Source organism: Rhamphochromis longiceps, linkage group LG3 (genome assembly GCF_057381845.1).
Source record: "Rhamphochromis longiceps isolate RC_006_pf linkage group LG3, R_longiceps_female_GT1.1, whole genome shotgun sequence".
In the NCBI taxonomy this organism is placed as follows: domain Eukaryota; kingdom Metazoa; phylum Chordata; class Actinopteri; order Cichliformes; family Cichlidae; genus Rhamphochromis; species Rhamphochromis longiceps.
In genome coordinates this window covers 42,923,721-42,941,273 of record NC_140559.1, presented here as the reverse complement: position 1 = coordinate 42,941,273, position 17,553 = coordinate 42,923,721, and the positions used below count along the sequence as shown (strand labels likewise).

General features: G+C 45.1%; 2 protein-coding genes and 1 non-coding gene across 3 annotated transcripts; 2 read left to right on the top strand and 1 right to left on the bottom strand.

Annotated features, from left to right (window-relative positions):
• Positions 1 to 1,220: 1,220 nt before the first annotated feature.
• On the bottom strand, positions 1,221 to 2,870 carry mrpl52 (mitochondrial ribosomal protein L52). Its single transcript, XM_085402429.1, has 5 exons — positions 2,797 to 2,870; positions 2,474 to 2,543; positions 2,080 to 2,147; positions 1,576 to 1,640; positions 1,221 to 1,502 (listed from the first exon to the last, which is right to left on the bottom strand). Exons 1-5 carry the CDS (start codon positions 2,828 to 2,830, stop codon positions 1,350 to 1,352), a joined length of 390 nt encoding a protein of 129 aa, XP_085258555.1. The 5' UTR covers positions 2,831 to 2,870; the 3' UTR covers positions 1,221 to 1,349.
• Positions 1,820 to 1,893, top strand: trnan-guu (transfer RNA asparagine (anticodon GUU)). Its single transcript has one exon. It is a non-coding gene; the product is annotated as a tRNA-Asn (tRNA).
• A 5,728-nt stretch (positions 2,871 to 8,598) lies between the features above and the next one.
• Positions 8,599 to 17,430, top strand: ajuba (ajuba LIM protein). Its single transcript, XM_085398875.1, has 8 exons — positions 8,599 to 11,392; positions 14,073 to 14,174; positions 14,362 to 14,429; positions 14,559 to 14,621; positions 15,930 to 16,060; positions 16,259 to 16,310; positions 16,677 to 16,745; positions 16,830 to 17,430. The coding sequence occupies exons 1-8, from the start codon at positions 9,814 to 9,816 to the stop codon at positions 16,959 to 16,961; spliced, it is 2,196 nt and encodes a 731-aa protein (XP_085255001.1). The 5' UTR covers positions 8,599 to 9,813; the 3' UTR covers positions 16,962 to 17,430.
• The last annotated feature ends 123 nt before the right edge of the window (positions 17,431 to 17,553 follow it).

Below are 17,553 nucleotides of genomic sequence, written 5' to 3'. Positions count from 1 at the left end.
AAAAGACAGTGAGTCAAGAGAAAGAATGAGGAGCTCCATTTCTCACTGCCGGTGCAGTCGGGAGTCTTTTATGATCCAGGTGTGAGGATGTGTGTGAACTTAGAGTCACCTTGCTGAAATTTCTTACTTCTTTTTTTTTTGTCTGTTAAGTCCCTCTGTGGTCTGCACCACGTCCTCCCACACTGTAACACTACAAAGAGTCAGCTCCTTTGGTCAGCTGTATGAAAACGTTAAGACACAGAGGAGGTGGGGGGAGGTTCAGAGAAAAACTTCCCATCTTCCACGGAAAAGAATCTGCAACTCAGCGGCTAGAAGCCCTAATTACATGGGACTGTGCTGAAGTCTGCACAAGACCCGGGCAAAGAGAGAGAGACGGAGGCAAAATGTGAGGAAGGGGGAAGAAAGGAGGGTGAGAAGACAGGCGGGGGGGGGCTTACCTCATTTCATAAATACTGAGTTTACAAGTCAAAGTTGCAGTGAATTAATGCTGACTAAACAAAGGCACAGCTGCTCCTTTTAACAGCCAGGGTTGGATTTTGTGCCGTCTCACACGTTAAAACAGATTAAGGTCAGTGCAAATCTACCAGCGCTGAAACTCAACCGTCATCTTATTGGCTTTTTTAAGTGTTTCTGCATCTTCATTATCCACCTAAAAAACTTTGAGTCAACACCAAAAAGATCACTTTCCATGGGATTAAACTTCCTGCCAAAAACTCGCCTGCAGCCGGATAATCGTCTTTCCAGGCACCAGGCTTGCAGGAAGGCCCGATGAAAACCCCAGATTTTCCTTTTCCTTAGTGCATTCCCCAGGAAAAATAAAGAATGTGATTCTTTGACCATAAAGCTTACTGTTATCATCAGACCTTGTGCTTTTATAGCTTGGATTTTTCTTAAACCTTATCTCACACAAATCAGTGTTTTAGTTTGGAGCAGGTCTCCCAGAGCCACTCAGGACTGAGGGGTTTGTCAGCTAATAACACGGTTACTGCAGCGTGCCACGGTGTGAACCCCTCGCTCTGGTCCTGTATCACTGCTGCTTTATGTGTGCCAGCTCCTCCCTTTCTACTGCCAGCCCAGCAGTACTGCTCTGCGCCCAGCCTCAGACAAAATGGCGTTCGAGCCAGCTCGCGTCCTCACAGAAGAGAAATGCTGCATTCTAGTGGAAGCAGATGCACATGAGCTGAGATTTTACCACAAGGACCCACGAATGCATGACAGAGTATAAAGAAGAAACATTTTATTGCATGAGTAGAGAAAAACACAAATGACAGAGCAGACGAAAACCCATCATAAATACATCCATCATCCTGAATATCAGCATGGAATATCAGAGTTAGGATAGTCGGCCTCTAACTTTGAGATTTCTTCTTCATTAGTAGTTTCCCTTTGGGTTTCAGCAAAAGAGACTTTTTGTGCTCCTCCATTCTTTTGGCCTCCTCCTGTTTCTCCCTCCACGCCTCCATCCCTCGGTCCACCTCCGAGTTCAGCATCACAATACGTCTCTGAGAAGAAAAAGAGATGAACAGATGAGTGGGAGTGCTAAAGACGATAAGGAGGTTTTTATGTGACACTCACAGATAGAGCTTCTCTCTCTTGCCGCCTCCTCAGCTGGCCTTTCATTGGAGGTGCCGGCCGTCCATCTGTGCATATAAGAAGACAAAGTTGGCACAAAAGCAATCAGCTGGTGCAGCTTTGTCAAATAGTTTCAGGCAAAATGCATTCAAAATTTATCAGGATAAGAAGGAAAGAAACACAATGAAACTCACAAAGATCAGTATAAATTAGCATAGCTAGCTCAGTCAGTTGTACATGACCCACAGTCTCTGTGGCGCAATCGGTTAGCGCGTTCGGCTGTTAACCGAAAGGTTGGTGGTTCGAGCCCACCCAGGGACGATGTCTTTTTGCTTAGAAACACACAGAGCTACCCACTGTGCCAACCCTTTGTGAGTAAAACAGCAGACAAAAGTAGCTGCTTCTTCTGTTTTCCTTTATTTACATTTTAAATGATGTCCTGTAGATGGTCCACAAACAATACAGCTTTACAGATTTTTATTTTTCTCTATAAAAAAATATAAATACCTGCAAACGACCAATCAGGCAGATCTGTCAGAGGCCCGTACTCTGTGCCGCTTCTAGCAAGTCCATGTCTGCAAGATAACACACGCTTCAATAAACCTGCACAGTCTCGTTTTTAAATGGTTTTCAGTAGTTACACATTTAACCTGACTCCATCCCAGGTTCTTAAAAACAAAGAAAAGATGAAACATCTGCATTTCTCCTCGTACACTTCATGCTGTTGTGACGCTGTGAGTGCAAACGTTATGTGTTATAATGAAGCTGCTGTTGACGACCATTCACTCCTGCCTGTGAGGCTGCTGTGAGGGTGTCTAAAGGTTTTAATTAAAGGTTTCATCCAATCGATCAATCCACATTCAAACAGCGGAAATCTTTATTTAAATGACAGTGAACTCACTCTTTCCGCCACTTTTCTCCAGCCTGGACTCCACACGTTGTGCTGAACTGTCTGCGCGAGTACCTCAGCACTGAAAACAACATCAAACAAACAGTCACCTACACGAGCCTGTTTAATTAGATATGTGGCGTTTACGAGCAGGTACACACACTGTTAGCATTAGCATTAGCTTTGCTCGTCAACATCACCGCGTTGACGCCGGTCACTCGCACAGGCAGGGAGCCTGGTAAAAGCAGGTTATTACAGCTATCACACTCAGCTTCAGCGATGAAACTACACACACACACACACAGGGAAATATGTGAGGATAACCTCTGTCTCACCTGAGCAGCACAACGTCCTTACGGGGGCCGCCATGTTGCCTGCACAATTTAGAGCCTACCGCCAGGGGGCGCCAAAGACACGCCGAGGTCCTGTTATTCACTTTGCCCCGTCATTCTTGTTTTTACACATCCATCAGTAAAAATCTCGGTTATTATCTCAAAATGTCGAATTACTATCTATAAATAGTGACAAAATAACTTGAAATTTTGATTTATTAAACCCAAATTATATTCTTCCTACTCATGGATTATGCTTTTTTTCCCAGTGGCATAAAAAAGCTTTCATGAAAAAAGTATATATAATATATTAAGCCTCGTTTTCCTCATTTGTAATAATGTAATTTTGAAATTATGGATTTTTTTCCCCATTCAGACAGTGATTGATGGGGTTGGGAAGCTCATCTTGTAACCGGAAGGTTGCCGGTTTGATCCCCAGCTCTGTCTGTCGTTTGTGTCCTTGGGCAAGATACTTCACCTACCGCCTGCTGGTGATGGCCAGAGGGGCCGATGGCCCAGAAGCAAGGCGATATGGCAGCCTTGCTTCTGTCAGTCTGCCCCTGGGCTGCTGTGGCTACAACTGTAGCTTGCCTTCACCAGTGTGTGAATGAGTAGTGGAACTGTAAAGCGCTTTGAGGGTCTCGAAAAACTATATAAATGCAATCCATTATTATTGACAAGCAGCAAGACAATAAGACAATCTATGTGTCCAATAAAATATATACAAAAAATAAACGAATTAAATAAAGAAACTAATAAATTAATTAAATTAATTTGACACATCTGAATTAAAATACATTCAAATAAATTGGACAGTAAGGTGTACATGCATAAAAAGTAATTTAAAACATTAAAGGTGTGTTCTTTGTTTCAAATGTTTCTCAACAACTGTATTTGAAATTAGGGGAAAGCACACATGAAGTATAACGAATTAGAACGTACTTTCAGGACTGATGTTCCCCCCTAGAGATGAAAATGTGACCTTAAACGAGCACGCACAACACCACATGGTGGGCTGTGAAAGTATCCTGGTATAAAACCTTGTTGGGGCCTTTTAGTAATGAGCTTGCAAGTATGCTTTAGGTCCCCCAGCTTCCTTCACTAGCACAAAGACATGCATATGAAGTTAAACGGTTCATCTAAAAGATTCCGTCGATGTGAGGTAAACAAAGTGATTGAAGTGTACAGAGAAAAAAGGTAAAGTATGAATGTGTGGTTGTGTGTGGATTGAGGGGTCAGCAGTTCATTCCACAGTTGCATAGCAGCAAATGAAATAAAGACTTACTCATATTATTAGCACTGCTAAATGTATAAAAGAACTGTTAAAACTTTGCACATGGTACATATCCCTCAATCTATGTGTGTTTAAAATGACCACAAAAAGCTGCCATACGTGTGTCTGATGGAGTCTGGTGTGTGTACTCTGTGGTGGGAACACACGGGCAACAATGCAGACAGGAGAGGGGTAAATAGTGGCCCAGCAGCTCTTTTTTCCCCCTTGGGGGCCTTTAAGAGGTTAATCCAGCTGGAAACCTTTGCATTGGGACCATCGCAGCCCACCTGTGAAGGAAAGATGCAGCTGTAAGTAACAACCTTAATGGCTGCAGCTCATGTTGTTGTTAATGCTTCCACGCAGCATTTCTGTTTAATGTGGCACCTGTGCTTTTTCTTGGAAGTGCAGATATGTGCCGGGGAAATTGGTTACAGCACACTTTTCTTGTGTGATCACGGTTTATGGATGGCGTGGTCGTTGCTGGCATATCAAAGGCACGACAAGGTGATGAAGCAAGACATCTGGGAATGTTTAGAAGGCTGATTTCTTTTCATCCCCGTCGCACTCGCCGACTTCAAACCAGTCAGGCCTCTGTGGTCATCCCGTGGCGCTCCACGTCTGAGGAGCACCTGTTTCTTGAGTGAGTGCAACGCCACTTATAATGAGGTTATAATGGAAATGAATAGGAGGGAGATCTTTCAAAGAACAGCTTAGGTGATTTATTCACTTTTTAGCATGTCAGATGTGATAAGAGCAGTAAAAAACAGGTTTTTCGTGCTAGAGAGGTCGCAGGTTATCCAGACTGCTAATGGGAAGCTGGAAATTTTCAAATGTAAAGATGTTTGCTCATCGTGTAAAGGTTATTCCGATTTTTTTTTTTTTTTAGCTGATCAAAAGGTTGTAGTGTGATGTTTTGATCCCGCACAAGGTTAGCCTTAATGTGAGATCAGCTGACCCACAGCTGGGGCCTTTAAAGCACAAAAAGGAGGAAACATTGAAAACTAGGTGTCCAAAACATCAAAGGAACAATTATATTAGTTCTCTGTGCCTCCAATTTTAAGGTAGAGTATGACTACCATTGTTCATTAAACTTTTTGTGTTTGCTTTGGTAAGTGTTGCCATTTTTCTCGTTCCCTCACCCCAACTGTGCACAGCTCCCTGAACCTGCAGGTTTCTTCCTGTTAAAAGGGAGTTTTTCTTTGCTGCTGGCGCCAAATCATCACCCGTATTATTTTAGGACCTCTAACCTTATAATATGAAGTTTGTTGAGGTGACTGATGTTGCGTTTTGGTGCTGAATAAGTAATCAGAACTTGAATTTAGAACATGTTGCCTGTAAAATAAAGTGTAGGCCTAATAAGCTCATAAGCTTAAATCTCCACATTTTTTCAGTCTTACTTTTTTTTTTTGAAAAACAAAATGCTCATAAAATCACCAAAATCAACATTTGGGGAAAGCTGGTCTTTTGCCAGAAACTTGAGGTTGTGGGGCACCTCGCAGCTGTGTTTGTTCTATTTGCAGCTACCTTTTAAGAGAAATAATACAAATAGTGAGTGATTTATATACACAGTGATGGAGATAGATGGGTCTGCACTTCACGTGCCTGTCTGTAATCATTACCGGCAGAGCACGGCCGCTCTCGCAGCTCTTCAAAGTGCTGTTTTTGTATGAACAGCACCGACACTAAGCCCTGAAGAATTTCTGTTAGCTTTGCAGACAAGTTCCCACTCGCAGCCGTGAGGCGAGCGCCAGAGGTTGCCAGAGGTTGCTGCAAGGTACTCCGGTGAAACCCGCAGGAGCTGCGATGGGCTGCGTGGGGAAGAGATCTGATGGGCATATGTTTAAAAATAAAATAAACTGAAAGGTCAGCGAGCCTCCTGCAAACACAGCATACAGCCGGACTGTGTTTGCTGTGTTTTTTGGTGTTTCCGTCAAAGTGCCGCAAATCGGCCGGAATCCGCGCAGACTAATGCCGGGTAGTCCTGAAATAGCAGCGGGATGTTTACTCTGTATCGTCCTTGGAGAGCTCAGACACGCTGAAAAAATTTACCGGCCGCCTCACCGCGCCGTGTCCTTCCGCGCATTCCACAGGCTGGTGGTACAACAAAGTAGGCCCGTTGCCTCAACGACGCGGATCCACTTGCTGTGACTCTAATGTGCAACAACACGTGATTATAAATGTTAAACAGAGCCAGAGAGGCGCTCTGTGTCAAAACAGAGGCTTCTTAATGAACTACAAGCAACTGGGAAACATTAGGGATGTATATCCTTGAAGCTAAGAGCTTATTATTACGGTGTTGATGCATTAATGTGCAGGGAGAGCGAGGTGGTGCTTGTTCCCGCAAATATACGTGCTTTTGGTTGTGCTTTAACAGCATTAAGTTGAAAAAATAAAGAGGAAGTCTTAATTTGAAAGGTAACTAGTAAATATTGGTGTCAGCTAAAGTGAAGAAGTGTGAAAAAAACTGCAGTATGTCACTCTTATTTTGAAGTAGACAAGTCCAAGTGGCCTACACTCTCAATGTGTATTTCAGCGTAGTCATTTTCCATTACTGCTTTGTAACATTAGGATTTACAGCTGGCGCTACAGTAAACTGCACAGGGCCGTGGTTTTGGTTACAGTCAGCCTATATGAGCACAGACAAAATGAGGGTATTTCTGAAAACAGGACTGTTTATACTGTTGGTTTGGCTTGGTGGTCATTTCACAGTTTAAGCTTGTGCCAAGCCACAACCACATGAATACGTGTGTATCCAGAGCTCCATCACAACGCTAACCTAATGGCTAGAAGCGCTTCGGGGCAGGTTAACCCTCTCAGGGGCCCCCAGGGTGTGGGGGGGGGGGGGGGGGGGGGGGGGGGTCCTGTTTATGCTTCTCCTGGAGCCAAGTGTATTAGTCAGTGAAAGTCAAAAAACAGGCCAATTATAAAATAAACTAACATATTAAAGAATAAACGAAGACTTAAATGAAGCTAAGCAAGCATGAACATGTGCCCCTGTTTTACCACCTCATGTGCAATAGTCCTGTGGGGATGCATTTAGACCTCTTTACTTTGTTGAAATGTGATTTTTGTCCCCCAGAAAATGTGTGATTTGACCTTTAAAACACTGTAATGTACAACAATGTCACTTCCGTGGACTCATACACCAGTGCTAAAATGATCTAAGTAAAATTACTCCTTAAGTTTTTACCACTTAGCTACATTTTGAAAGCAAATATTGAACTTTTTAAACCAGAACATCTCTTTGGTAGCTTATATAAAACATATAAAGTAAGTAGTGAATGTTAGTGTAATAGCTGAAGCTACAGTTGAACAGCCTGAATAATTATGTTTACACCTACCTAATGAATTGGTACTTATTGTTTGAATAAACCATTATTTTTTTATGCATTGCTGCATGACTGATGTAAGCACAAAGATTAAACTAAGATGAATTGAATCCTATTTACGTTATTGAATTTTATTTTTCAGGAAGTGTCTAATTTGAGCATTAAAACGGTGCAGTTGTAGAAGTACGTGATTTTACTGGACTTAAACCCCAGTGGTGAACAAATAAATACAAATTAACTAAATTTTTAAGGCAAATATTGCTCTCTTTTTAAAAGAGCAGATCTCTTTGGCAGCTTATGTAATCAATAATAAAATAGTTGACTAAGTTTAGGTAGTATATCAAGCAGATCACTAGCAGCCAGAATAATTATGTTTGCACTTTAATAAATCACAGCCTATTGTTAAAATAACCTTCTTCTTTTTTTAAAAAAAGTAGAGCATAGCTATATGACGGATTTAAGCGTATTTTATTGTCCAGTGCTTATAATGTAAATGCAGTGTTGAATTGTGGAGCTGCTCCCTTGACCTACTCTGATGACTACTTCCACCACTTTAGACATTACCTCAGTGGTTCCTAAGGCCTTGGGTGAGGCTGAAGTCTTCATTTAAAAAGTCAGAAACTGAATAGAAACATTTTTCAATCTATTTTGGTCTAAATATTTAGTTACAGGAAACTTTAAAACAAAAAAAAAAACAGTTTTGGCTTGGCTCGATTATTTTTAAGTGTTCTTTTTATATTATTATGATGTTTATTAAATGTTGAGTATGTAGTTGTGTAGAGACGGTCTCGCTGGCGTTATCCTCTGTGGAGTTTTGCGTTATGAATGACGACACAGCATGTCTGGTAAAAAGGTGTTCCGGCCTTGTTGGGGGATACAAGCCGCCGTTTAAAATGCGTTAAGTCGAACGCACCACTCACACGCAGTGTAACGGTCGCGATGTTCCGCCTTCAATATAAAAGCCGTTAAACTAACGCTTTCAACACGGAGGCTATCAAATCCGATTTTGTGGCGTTGTAAACTACAAAATTGCACTTTAAACGTTACTCGAAAGCATTGTTTCGTATCTGGGACAAACCCATGCTACAAAGGAGCTCCTGTTATCCTCTTGCTTGAGTAAAACATAACACGTATCTGGAGAGGTTTATTTAGAAAAAAACGTAACCGGAACTAGCTTGGTCGCGCTTTCGTTAGCCTGACGACATTGTGGGCGAAGGGGGGAGGTAAGTAATTATTTAGGGGGAAGAAAGAAAGAAACAAAGTTGTCGACTGTGCAGTGCTCACGGGGAGGGATTTTTATTTATCACGAGCGGCTCTTTTAGTCCTGCACCGGCCTGCTGGGGGTTGATTCGAGTGTAACGGCGCGCCGGTTTTCCCCTCAGTTCCTGCTGTCCTCCCAAACTTCCCCGCTGCTTTCCTACCGAGTCCCGAACAGGATTTCTCTTTTGAAAACGGGAATGATAAAAGGAGTCGAGCACAGGCGGATGGACGGAGGAGTGTAAAGCCAGTGCGGTGTGTGCGCTTTCCGTTGGCTCGCTTACAACTAAAATACGCCTTTTCTGTCATTATTTTCCCTCCTCCGAGTAACTTTCCCCCCTGAGATGAATGGCAGAAGTCGGGTGAGTCGACTATCTGCGAACAAGCGGATTTCTGCTTTTCTCGTCTACACTGGACCCACATGAAGAGGTGATAGCCTGCATCCTGCTGAACCTCTCTCTCCCTCGCTCTCTCTCTCTCCCCCCGCTTTGTGCTTCGTTAAGAGGAAATTCAAACCCCAGACTGGAGGAGATCCGCGATAGCAGCCCGAGACTTGGCTCGAGTGTATTTAAGTCTTCTTTTTAAAAACTTTAAACAGAGACCATGCAGCTGTGGAGCCACATGAGGGTCCACAAAGGAGGCCCTCTGCGATCATAGGTCCACGCAGAAGTCTCCTGGATGTCTGTCTCTCCCGTTTCCTGGCTGGATTGAATTGTGTTAGTAATTTTTTTGTACTCCAATGGATTCTTCCTCACCACAGCCTACCTGTACCTGTGGATTTACCACATGAGGGCAGCCAGGTGACTCACAGGACTCAAGTCATGTAACCACCCTGTAATGTCTTAAAAGTTTTTATTTATCTGCTCTTTTTTTGTATTTATTGTATCTGTATAGAAGGGGTCCTGCTTTTGTTTTTCTTTTGTAGCTTTGAACTAGATTCCAGGCCAGTTTTTTAATTTCTTGTTACAGATTTTATTGTAGCCGTCACAAGGGAATAACTGTAGATTTCAGTCTTTGTTCTGCTGTACGTCCACTCACACTGTATTTGAGTGCAGTACTCTGTAACATTTAAAAAAACAGAGAGAGGGGGGAGTTGCTGTAAGACTTGACTTTGCCCAGGCAGGTGTGTGTGTGTGAGAGGGAGCACAGGAAGGCTTAATCATGGACAGGCCGATAAGCAAGCTGCTGGAGAAGCTGAAGCTAACGGACTCGGGGAGTGTGAAATTCAACGTGTCGAAGAAAAAGCACGACTCCTCCAGCAACTCCAATAACAGCAACGCCAACACCGGCGTCCCTGTGGGCGGCAGCGGAGGAGGGGGCAGCGTTCTGCCGCTGGCTCCCAGCTCTGCAGCTGCCTCGCCCGCAAGACCTGGCCAGTTCCCGCTTGCCTCGGCAACCACAAGTGATCCATGTGTGCCAGCAAGTGGGAGAGGAGGAGGAGGCGGCACAGGAGGAGCAGGAGGAATGGGGTTGACTTCCTCTCAGCTCCTCACCACACCATCTACTTCCTCCACAGTGGGCACCATCCCCCCAGATGTTGAGCAACCACCTCACCCCTCTACCTTGGCACCGCTGAGGCGTCCTTCCTCTCAGCAGCGGGCTTCCTGCTACCTGGGTGAAGGTGTAGATTCCCACCTTAGGCGTGAGTCCGGCCTGAGTCCCGAGTGCGACCCCATGGGAGCGTTCGGCTCCAAGGTGTCCCTCAATCAACGTCGATACTCATTGGAGCTTCAGCAGCTGGTCCAACGACAGCAGCTCCTGTCCCAGCCGCCTCCACTCTCCGTCCCGCCACCATACCCTGCTGCATCGGGATATGGATCGGCGCCCAGAGGCGGCGGAGGCGGCTTGGCTGAGCCCGGCTACCTCTCTGAGCCTGAGCGGCACAAACGCCTGTCTCTCCAGGAAACCCTGTTCTACAAGCGGCTGAGCACAGGCAACGATCTGTGGGAGAGCACCCGGCCGGCATCCCTCTCTCATCCACCACATCGCCCATCTGATATGAGCGGAGGAGGTGTAGGAGGTGGAGGCCTCTTTTACCCGCCAGGGCCAACCCTGAGTCCGTGCTCATCCTTCAGCTTCCAGGAGTCTGTGCTGGTCAGCCCCAGGTCCAGCTTTGCCTCCAGCACGGCCAGCGGAGGAGGAGGAGGGAGTCCCATGGGGAGCCGCTGCAGCAGCAACCGGACCAGTGGCATCAGTCTCGGCTACGACTTGCGCTATTCTGCATCCGGAGGCCTCCCTACCCAGCAGCAGTCCCCATCTGTGCCGACCGGAGGCTCTGCAACTGGATACGGAGTCCCGGGCAGGGCCGGAGTGACCTCCGTAGAGGCCTGGACTCAGTACCTGGAGGCAGGGATACGTTCAGGTGTGTACGATAGCCGTCACTCCTACCCGCCTGCGGTTGGGAGTCCCGCGGCAACGTGTTATCAGACAGCTCCAGATTGGTGGGAAGAGCAGCAGGCGGGCGTACGAGGCAAAGATCCAGGCACGATGGGAGAGAGGGCCCGATACTCAGACCTGCCCGGCACCCGATACCAGGAAGAGCTGACCCGACTTCTGCTGAGAGATGCTGCGCTGGAGGGCGATGGGCTGCTGGAGGGCCTGATGCTGAAGGAGCAGGCTCTCAGCCTCACGCCTCACGCCAAATCGGGCGTCACGCCAGCAGGAGGGCTGGCCAAACCTCAGGAGGAGCCAGGAGCCTTGCCTGGGAGAGAGGCAACAGAAAACCGGCAGGAGTTCTTTGGTGAGATCCTTATTTTTTTTAAAAAATTTTTATAAATTTATTTTGCAAAACAAAAAGTAAAAGAAGCAAATCAGTGGGACTGGATGGAGATGGGCAGCTGTGTTTAACTTTAAAAACAGTAAAATCACATCCCTAACCCGAGCCAGCAGCCTCACTGCTCATCCGTCCCCACGGCGTCCGCCCCTCACTGTGTTATTACTGTTGTCCTCACCGCCTGGTGTCGGATCACAGGTTTCTCTCTAAATGAAAGGGTTGTATGGATGGATGGACAGATTAATAGTTGAAAGAGTGTGTATGGATAGGTGGATGGTGCCACAGAACCTGCAGAGACATGCAGGGTCATAACACACAAAGCATTAAAGGAGTGGAGAAGGGGAGGGGGGAGGAGGGGAAAGAAAAAAAAAACATCAGCCAGGCTTCAGAAACCGAGATGCAGACAAGTAGACGTGTTTGACCGGAGAGAGGAAAGAAAATCAGTGCGCTAAAAGTTACGCACGGTTGTCAGCTGATGTTTGCACATCTTGCCAATTTGCCACAGTGGTGGTGCGCACAGAGGGCTAATGCAGCGGATCTGCACGCCGATTAAAGTGCAAAATTCTGCTGTAACACTCAGACATAAATTACATGGTTCCATATAAACACAGCTCCAGCTATTACTGAGTCACACAAGATTAGGGCTCCAGTTCTCTCAGTGTGCCAGTGTGTGTGTGTGCGCGAGCGTGTGTGTGTTAGGATGGCTAGATGAATGTGCGTATGTCTCTGTGTGTATATTGTTTCTTTGTGGCAGGGTGTGTCCCCCCCCCCCCCCCTTTGAGTGACTTCAGGCCACAGTAACGCAGTGTGTGTGTGAGTCATGTGTATATGTGTGTGTGTGTAATGCTGCCTTGGCGTGTGCAGGGGTGGTGTGCTGTAGCCTGTTTTTCAGCTCAGGTATGTGTGCCTGGAGGGGACATACAATACTGTATTCCTCTCAGCCATTAGCGAGGAATCAGAAGCTCTGAGCCGTGAAGACAGACGCCCTGAGCTCAGCTCGGCAGCACACACCTGTGTTCAGGTGTAAAGCTGAACAAAATTAAAAAAAAATAAACGCAGTAATAATGAAAAAAGAAAGTAAAAATGGAAGAAGAGGAACATAAACTGAACAGATGTCGATTTATAGCTTTTAAGCTTCACTGTTTCACGCTCATTTTGTACATGCTCAGAGTTTCCAGCATGGAGGGCGGCATGTGTGCGAGTGTGTGAGCCAAAAGTTCAGGCTTCAGGCTGCTATAAATGCGTTTCAGCGAGTGTTATTTTATTTTAATAGGATGTGGCTCAGAGCATAGAAAGCTTCTGTTTGTCAGGGGCAGTCAATCAGAAAAAAGCAGGAAGAGGATGAACTGAGGGGCCACACAGACCCAGTATAAGATAAGTAAGGATTATTTTGCGCTGTGACTCATGCAAAGCTGCTCTAGTAGAGTCCTATAATTAAAACAAAATGGAAATAAGAATAACAGGTCCACCTTAAATACCTTATATTGTCTCATGATGTGAAAAGAACAAGGTGTAGTCACACAAATGTAGTCATGCGATGTGTCTATTGATTAGTTTTAAGTCATGAAAGGAGAGCAGATGTAGTTCAAAGTGTGACATTTGTCATTTTCTTTGGTATCAACTTGACTTTTGTGCCCCTAGTGAGCTTTATTTTGAAAAACCCTTTGTTTTTAAACCCTAAGTTCAGTCTTCTCTTTTCGTTCTTTTCAGTGAGTAATGTCAACCCCGCTTTCTTTCCATCTCTTTCTATATGCAGCCGTTTTCATACATTATATTTAAAGTTTCGGCTCTTTGGTTTTTGGCTTTGGCACCGGCTCATGCCTCTTCCTAAATATCGGAGGGATTGTCCAAGCTCGCAGAAGCAGGGTGTAGGAATTCTTGATTTGTGTGGCACTCCCTGAGCCACATTAGAAAGGAGAAGGGGGGGAAAAAGCTCAGACCAACCCTTAAATTGATCACAGAAAGAGTGATGCGCAGGCCACCACATTTCTGCTTTACATATGATTGTGGAATGAGGTTGGAGACAAACAGGCTCATTTTTGAAGCTTTTTCACAGAAGTAAAACTGATTACTTGCATTTCTTTTTTTGTAGGTCCATTTTGCTTGGTTATCTTCAGTATTTCAGCCCCCAAAAATGCCACCAAGCTTCTTGTTTCTTAGCCACTGGCCAGCAATTTAAGGAAAGCTGCACAAGCGTTAATTTCTATTAATTTTGTCGTTGCTTGCTTTGTAGTTTTGGCCCCCAGCATGGTAGGGGGAGGGAAAAATGGCTATGATGTTAAGTCTCCAAATTGCTCTTAATGTGGGGGGTTTAAATTTAAAGGTCTCGGTCTCCAAACTCCAGAAGAAAGAATCGTCTATGTTCTGGAAAAGCTGCCAAGAAGTCAGATCCGGCGGAGTTTCCCTTTAATAACAGAGAGGCTCGGCAGACACTCATGAGTGGATGAGCAAACAGGCTGGCATGGGTAACGAGGTTTTAACTGTGTGAAAATCCCCTAGGTGGTGCGAACGAGAGGATTTACAAGTGTTGACACTTTGTGTGGAGTTGGATTTCAGACACATTCTCCAGGAATGCGTCGTAAACAGAGCGCTGAGAGCCCCCGCCGAGCCATTGCTCCCGACTAAATGCGAGTTTGTGTCCCGGCAGGAACCTGCGTGAAGTGTGGGAAAGGAGTGTACGGGGCGGATAACGCCTGCCAGGCTCTGGAAAACCTCTATCACACTCGCTGCTTCACCTGCGTGTCCTGCGGTGAGTACGGCTTCCCCCCACCCACGCACACAGACACACACACACCTGACCAAACACAGCAATGATGATCAGGCTTAATGATGAATTTGTGCCACCGCCACACCTTCTGCAAACGCCCTCTTTGAAGCATTTACCACAAAAATGTGGAGATTTAATTATGCTGAGTCACCTCTGCCCCCATCTGCAGGACGCACCCTGAGAAACAAGGACTTCTACAATGTCAACGGCTCTGTGTACTGTAAAGAGGATTATATGGTAAGAGTCGAGGCCGAGGCTTGTTTTGTCATCCGCCTCTCTCACACACAAACACACTCAGACGTGCTCGGAGTCGGTTTGGGGGGAATCGAGGTTGCGATATTAGTAATCTCTTTGTTTTAATTACAGTTTTCGGGATTCCAGGCGGCTGCGGAGAAGTGTAGCGTGTGTGGCCACCTTATTCTCGAACAGGTGAGGGCTCTGTGTGAGTGTGTGAGAACCAGCACACCAAATACCTCCCAAACATTTGGAAGAACTCAGAAGAAACGCTCTAATCTTTAATCTTCCTTTTAGTTATTTACATCCAACGTTTCCCATAATGTTTTCGAAGAATCCCTCGGAGAGTAGAGAAATTCAGTGACATCCTTCTGTTGGCTGCTCGTTGGTTTCCCACGACAGATTTTCACTGGAATGTTTGCCTTGGGTTTTTGATAAAGGGAAAAAAATGGCTCTGCAGTGATTATCTTAAAACTTTTCACCATATTTGAACCACATAATACCCATAATATAAATAGCAGGCTGTCACTGTGTCTGTGATCCACAAGCATTATTTTCTGCATCAGTGGCTCGAAAACTTGTTGGTGCAACAGTGTTGAGAGGGGAAAATGCATTCCTGCTGGACTTGGGAGTTTAATTGGAAACACTGCTGCTTAAAGTATAACATTCAAGTTAATAAAGTTTATTCTTTTGTCTCCTGTTGAACGCTGTCTGGTCTCTGCTGGATTACTGATTGAAAGTGGAGGATGTTGGCAGGACAGTGTGGTAATGCTAAACCTGTTATTACCTGAGTCTGATGCTCTTTTTGGCTTTATGGGAAGTCCCCCCTCCCCCTTTACTTTTTAAATATGGCACCAAATCACTCGAGACTTTAATGCATTACAGAAAGAAAACCAGTAATCATTTATGTGCAAGGGATTGACAACAATGGGGACAAAAAACCTCACTTTTAACTGGAAGCTGTCCCCAAGTAGCTAGAAAATGTAACTTGAGGGTAAACAGAAGAGCCACGGTGCAAAGGGAGCTGGAGTAGAGGGCTGTGACAGGATGTCATCATTAATGGCTGTACTGTTTAGCTGGCTGTGTGAGTCTTTGACTGGTGGGGGGAAAAATCACTGCTATTTGAAAATACTCAGAACAGCTTCAAGGTTTGTATTCTTTTATTTGTTTTTTGAGCAACCAGATTGTAAGTTCTGGTCAGAGACATGTTTGCTTTTGATGCCATTATACTCAAGATGAGGGAGATATCGTCAAAGCTGGGCGGCCTACATCAAATCTGATGTAGTCTGTTTTGATGTAATCTGCTTTCTTTGGAGGAAGAAGAAACGGAAGACTAGAAAAAGTAAAACCTAACAAAATTTTCTCTGTTCCTTTTATGCTCCTACACACACACACATCCTTCACAATAGCCAACCACTCCCTTGCAGTTGGTGGATCCTTATCCAGCCTTTGATATTTTTATTTTTGAACTTAAATCTTAGATCTGGTTGTTCTCACCCTCAGATCCTGCAGGCTCTTGGGAACTCGTACCATCCCGGTTGTTTCCGCTGTGTGGTGTGCTCCAAGGCTCTGGATGGGGTGCCTTTCACCGTTGACCAGCACAGCAAAATTTACTGCGTTGCAGACTACAACAAGTGAGTATTGTACCCGAGCACAAAACGGTCAGACTGGAGCCTTTGCTGGACAAATCCTGGTCCCTGGGCCTTATGTTTGACACTCCTGCTATAAGAGCTTCAGCTGTTCTGTACTGAAGATGTTATGAAGTTTGCACATTTAACATTTTGCAGAATGTGCTGCTGCTTAAAAATAACCGCTCCTGTGTCTCACTGCAGGACTTTTGCCCCGAAGTGCGCTGCCTGTTTACAACCCATCTTGCCTACTGAGGTGAGTAACGCTGACCTATCTCGTACTGTTCCTCTTCCTACCATTTAAGCTCCCATCTGGTTAAGCCTTCCCTCCTAGAAGGCCCCATCTGCTCTGATTGGTCAGCTGGCCTGGTTAAAAAATGAGCTGTGGCTTGCACTCATGAACCGTGAGTGTAGACACTGCCCTCTAAAAGCTGCTGTGTCACAACACTTCGGATTCAGTGTATGTTTGAACCAGAATCTGTCCCACAGCAACGAATTAGCATGACTGTGTTCATAATTTACTTTGTTTTGGGCAGTTTTCCAAACTTTACACAGCAGTGTGACACAGAACAGGCAGGAAAGTACTGGAAATGTGGCTCTGCTGACCTGTTTGCTGTTTCAGGGCAGTGAAGACATCCTCAGGGTCGTGTCTATGAACAAAGACTACCACTTTGAGTGCTACCACTGTGAGGTAAGTGACGACTTAACGTTTCTGACTTCGTTTTGAAGCGAACCCACAGCTGACCTCGCCCCGTCTCCTCTCTTCCACCCTCAGGAGTGCGGCAAGCAGCTCTCCGATAAGCCCGGCTCGCAGTGCTTCCCTCTGGACTCCCACCTCCTCTGCCACTCGTGCCATGTGAACAGAGTGTGCGCCACACATAACGTCCCCCCTCACAACACACACTGATCGGCTTCTATGCAGCTGTAGATTTATTTTTATGTAAAAGCTGGTCTTAATATGCTGTCCATCCCCCTCCCATTCGCTCTTTCTTTACAACAAACCTGCTGAGATTGAGATGTTTTCACACTTCACCTTTATTTTGTCTGACTTGGATCAGTTTCTGATTGCCACATGTACTGCCTGCTGTACTTCTTGTACTATTACTGTACAACAGTTAAAAGGGAACAGGAAAACTACTGCTTTTTTTAATTCTTTACCCTAATGTGGCTACTGTTTGCTGTAGAGAAATGAGGGATTTTTTTTGTTTTTGTACATACATTATTGCTATCAGAAGTTTTGCACTTAAATTTGACTTTACTGTAAGAGATTTGTTACGTGAATCTGTACAAGTTGGAAAACACATTACTGTAATGATTATGTTGTAATAAATATTTTCTCTGCTCACACAGATTGTGTAGCTAGGTCAAAATTCAAAGAGGAGTCATCGTGCTTTCTTGTTTCGTGTCTGTTTTGGCTGCTGCCTGTCGGGGTCACCACAGTGGATCATCTGCCTCCATCTCTAATATCCTGAACCTCCTCTGAGATATTCTTTTTGCAT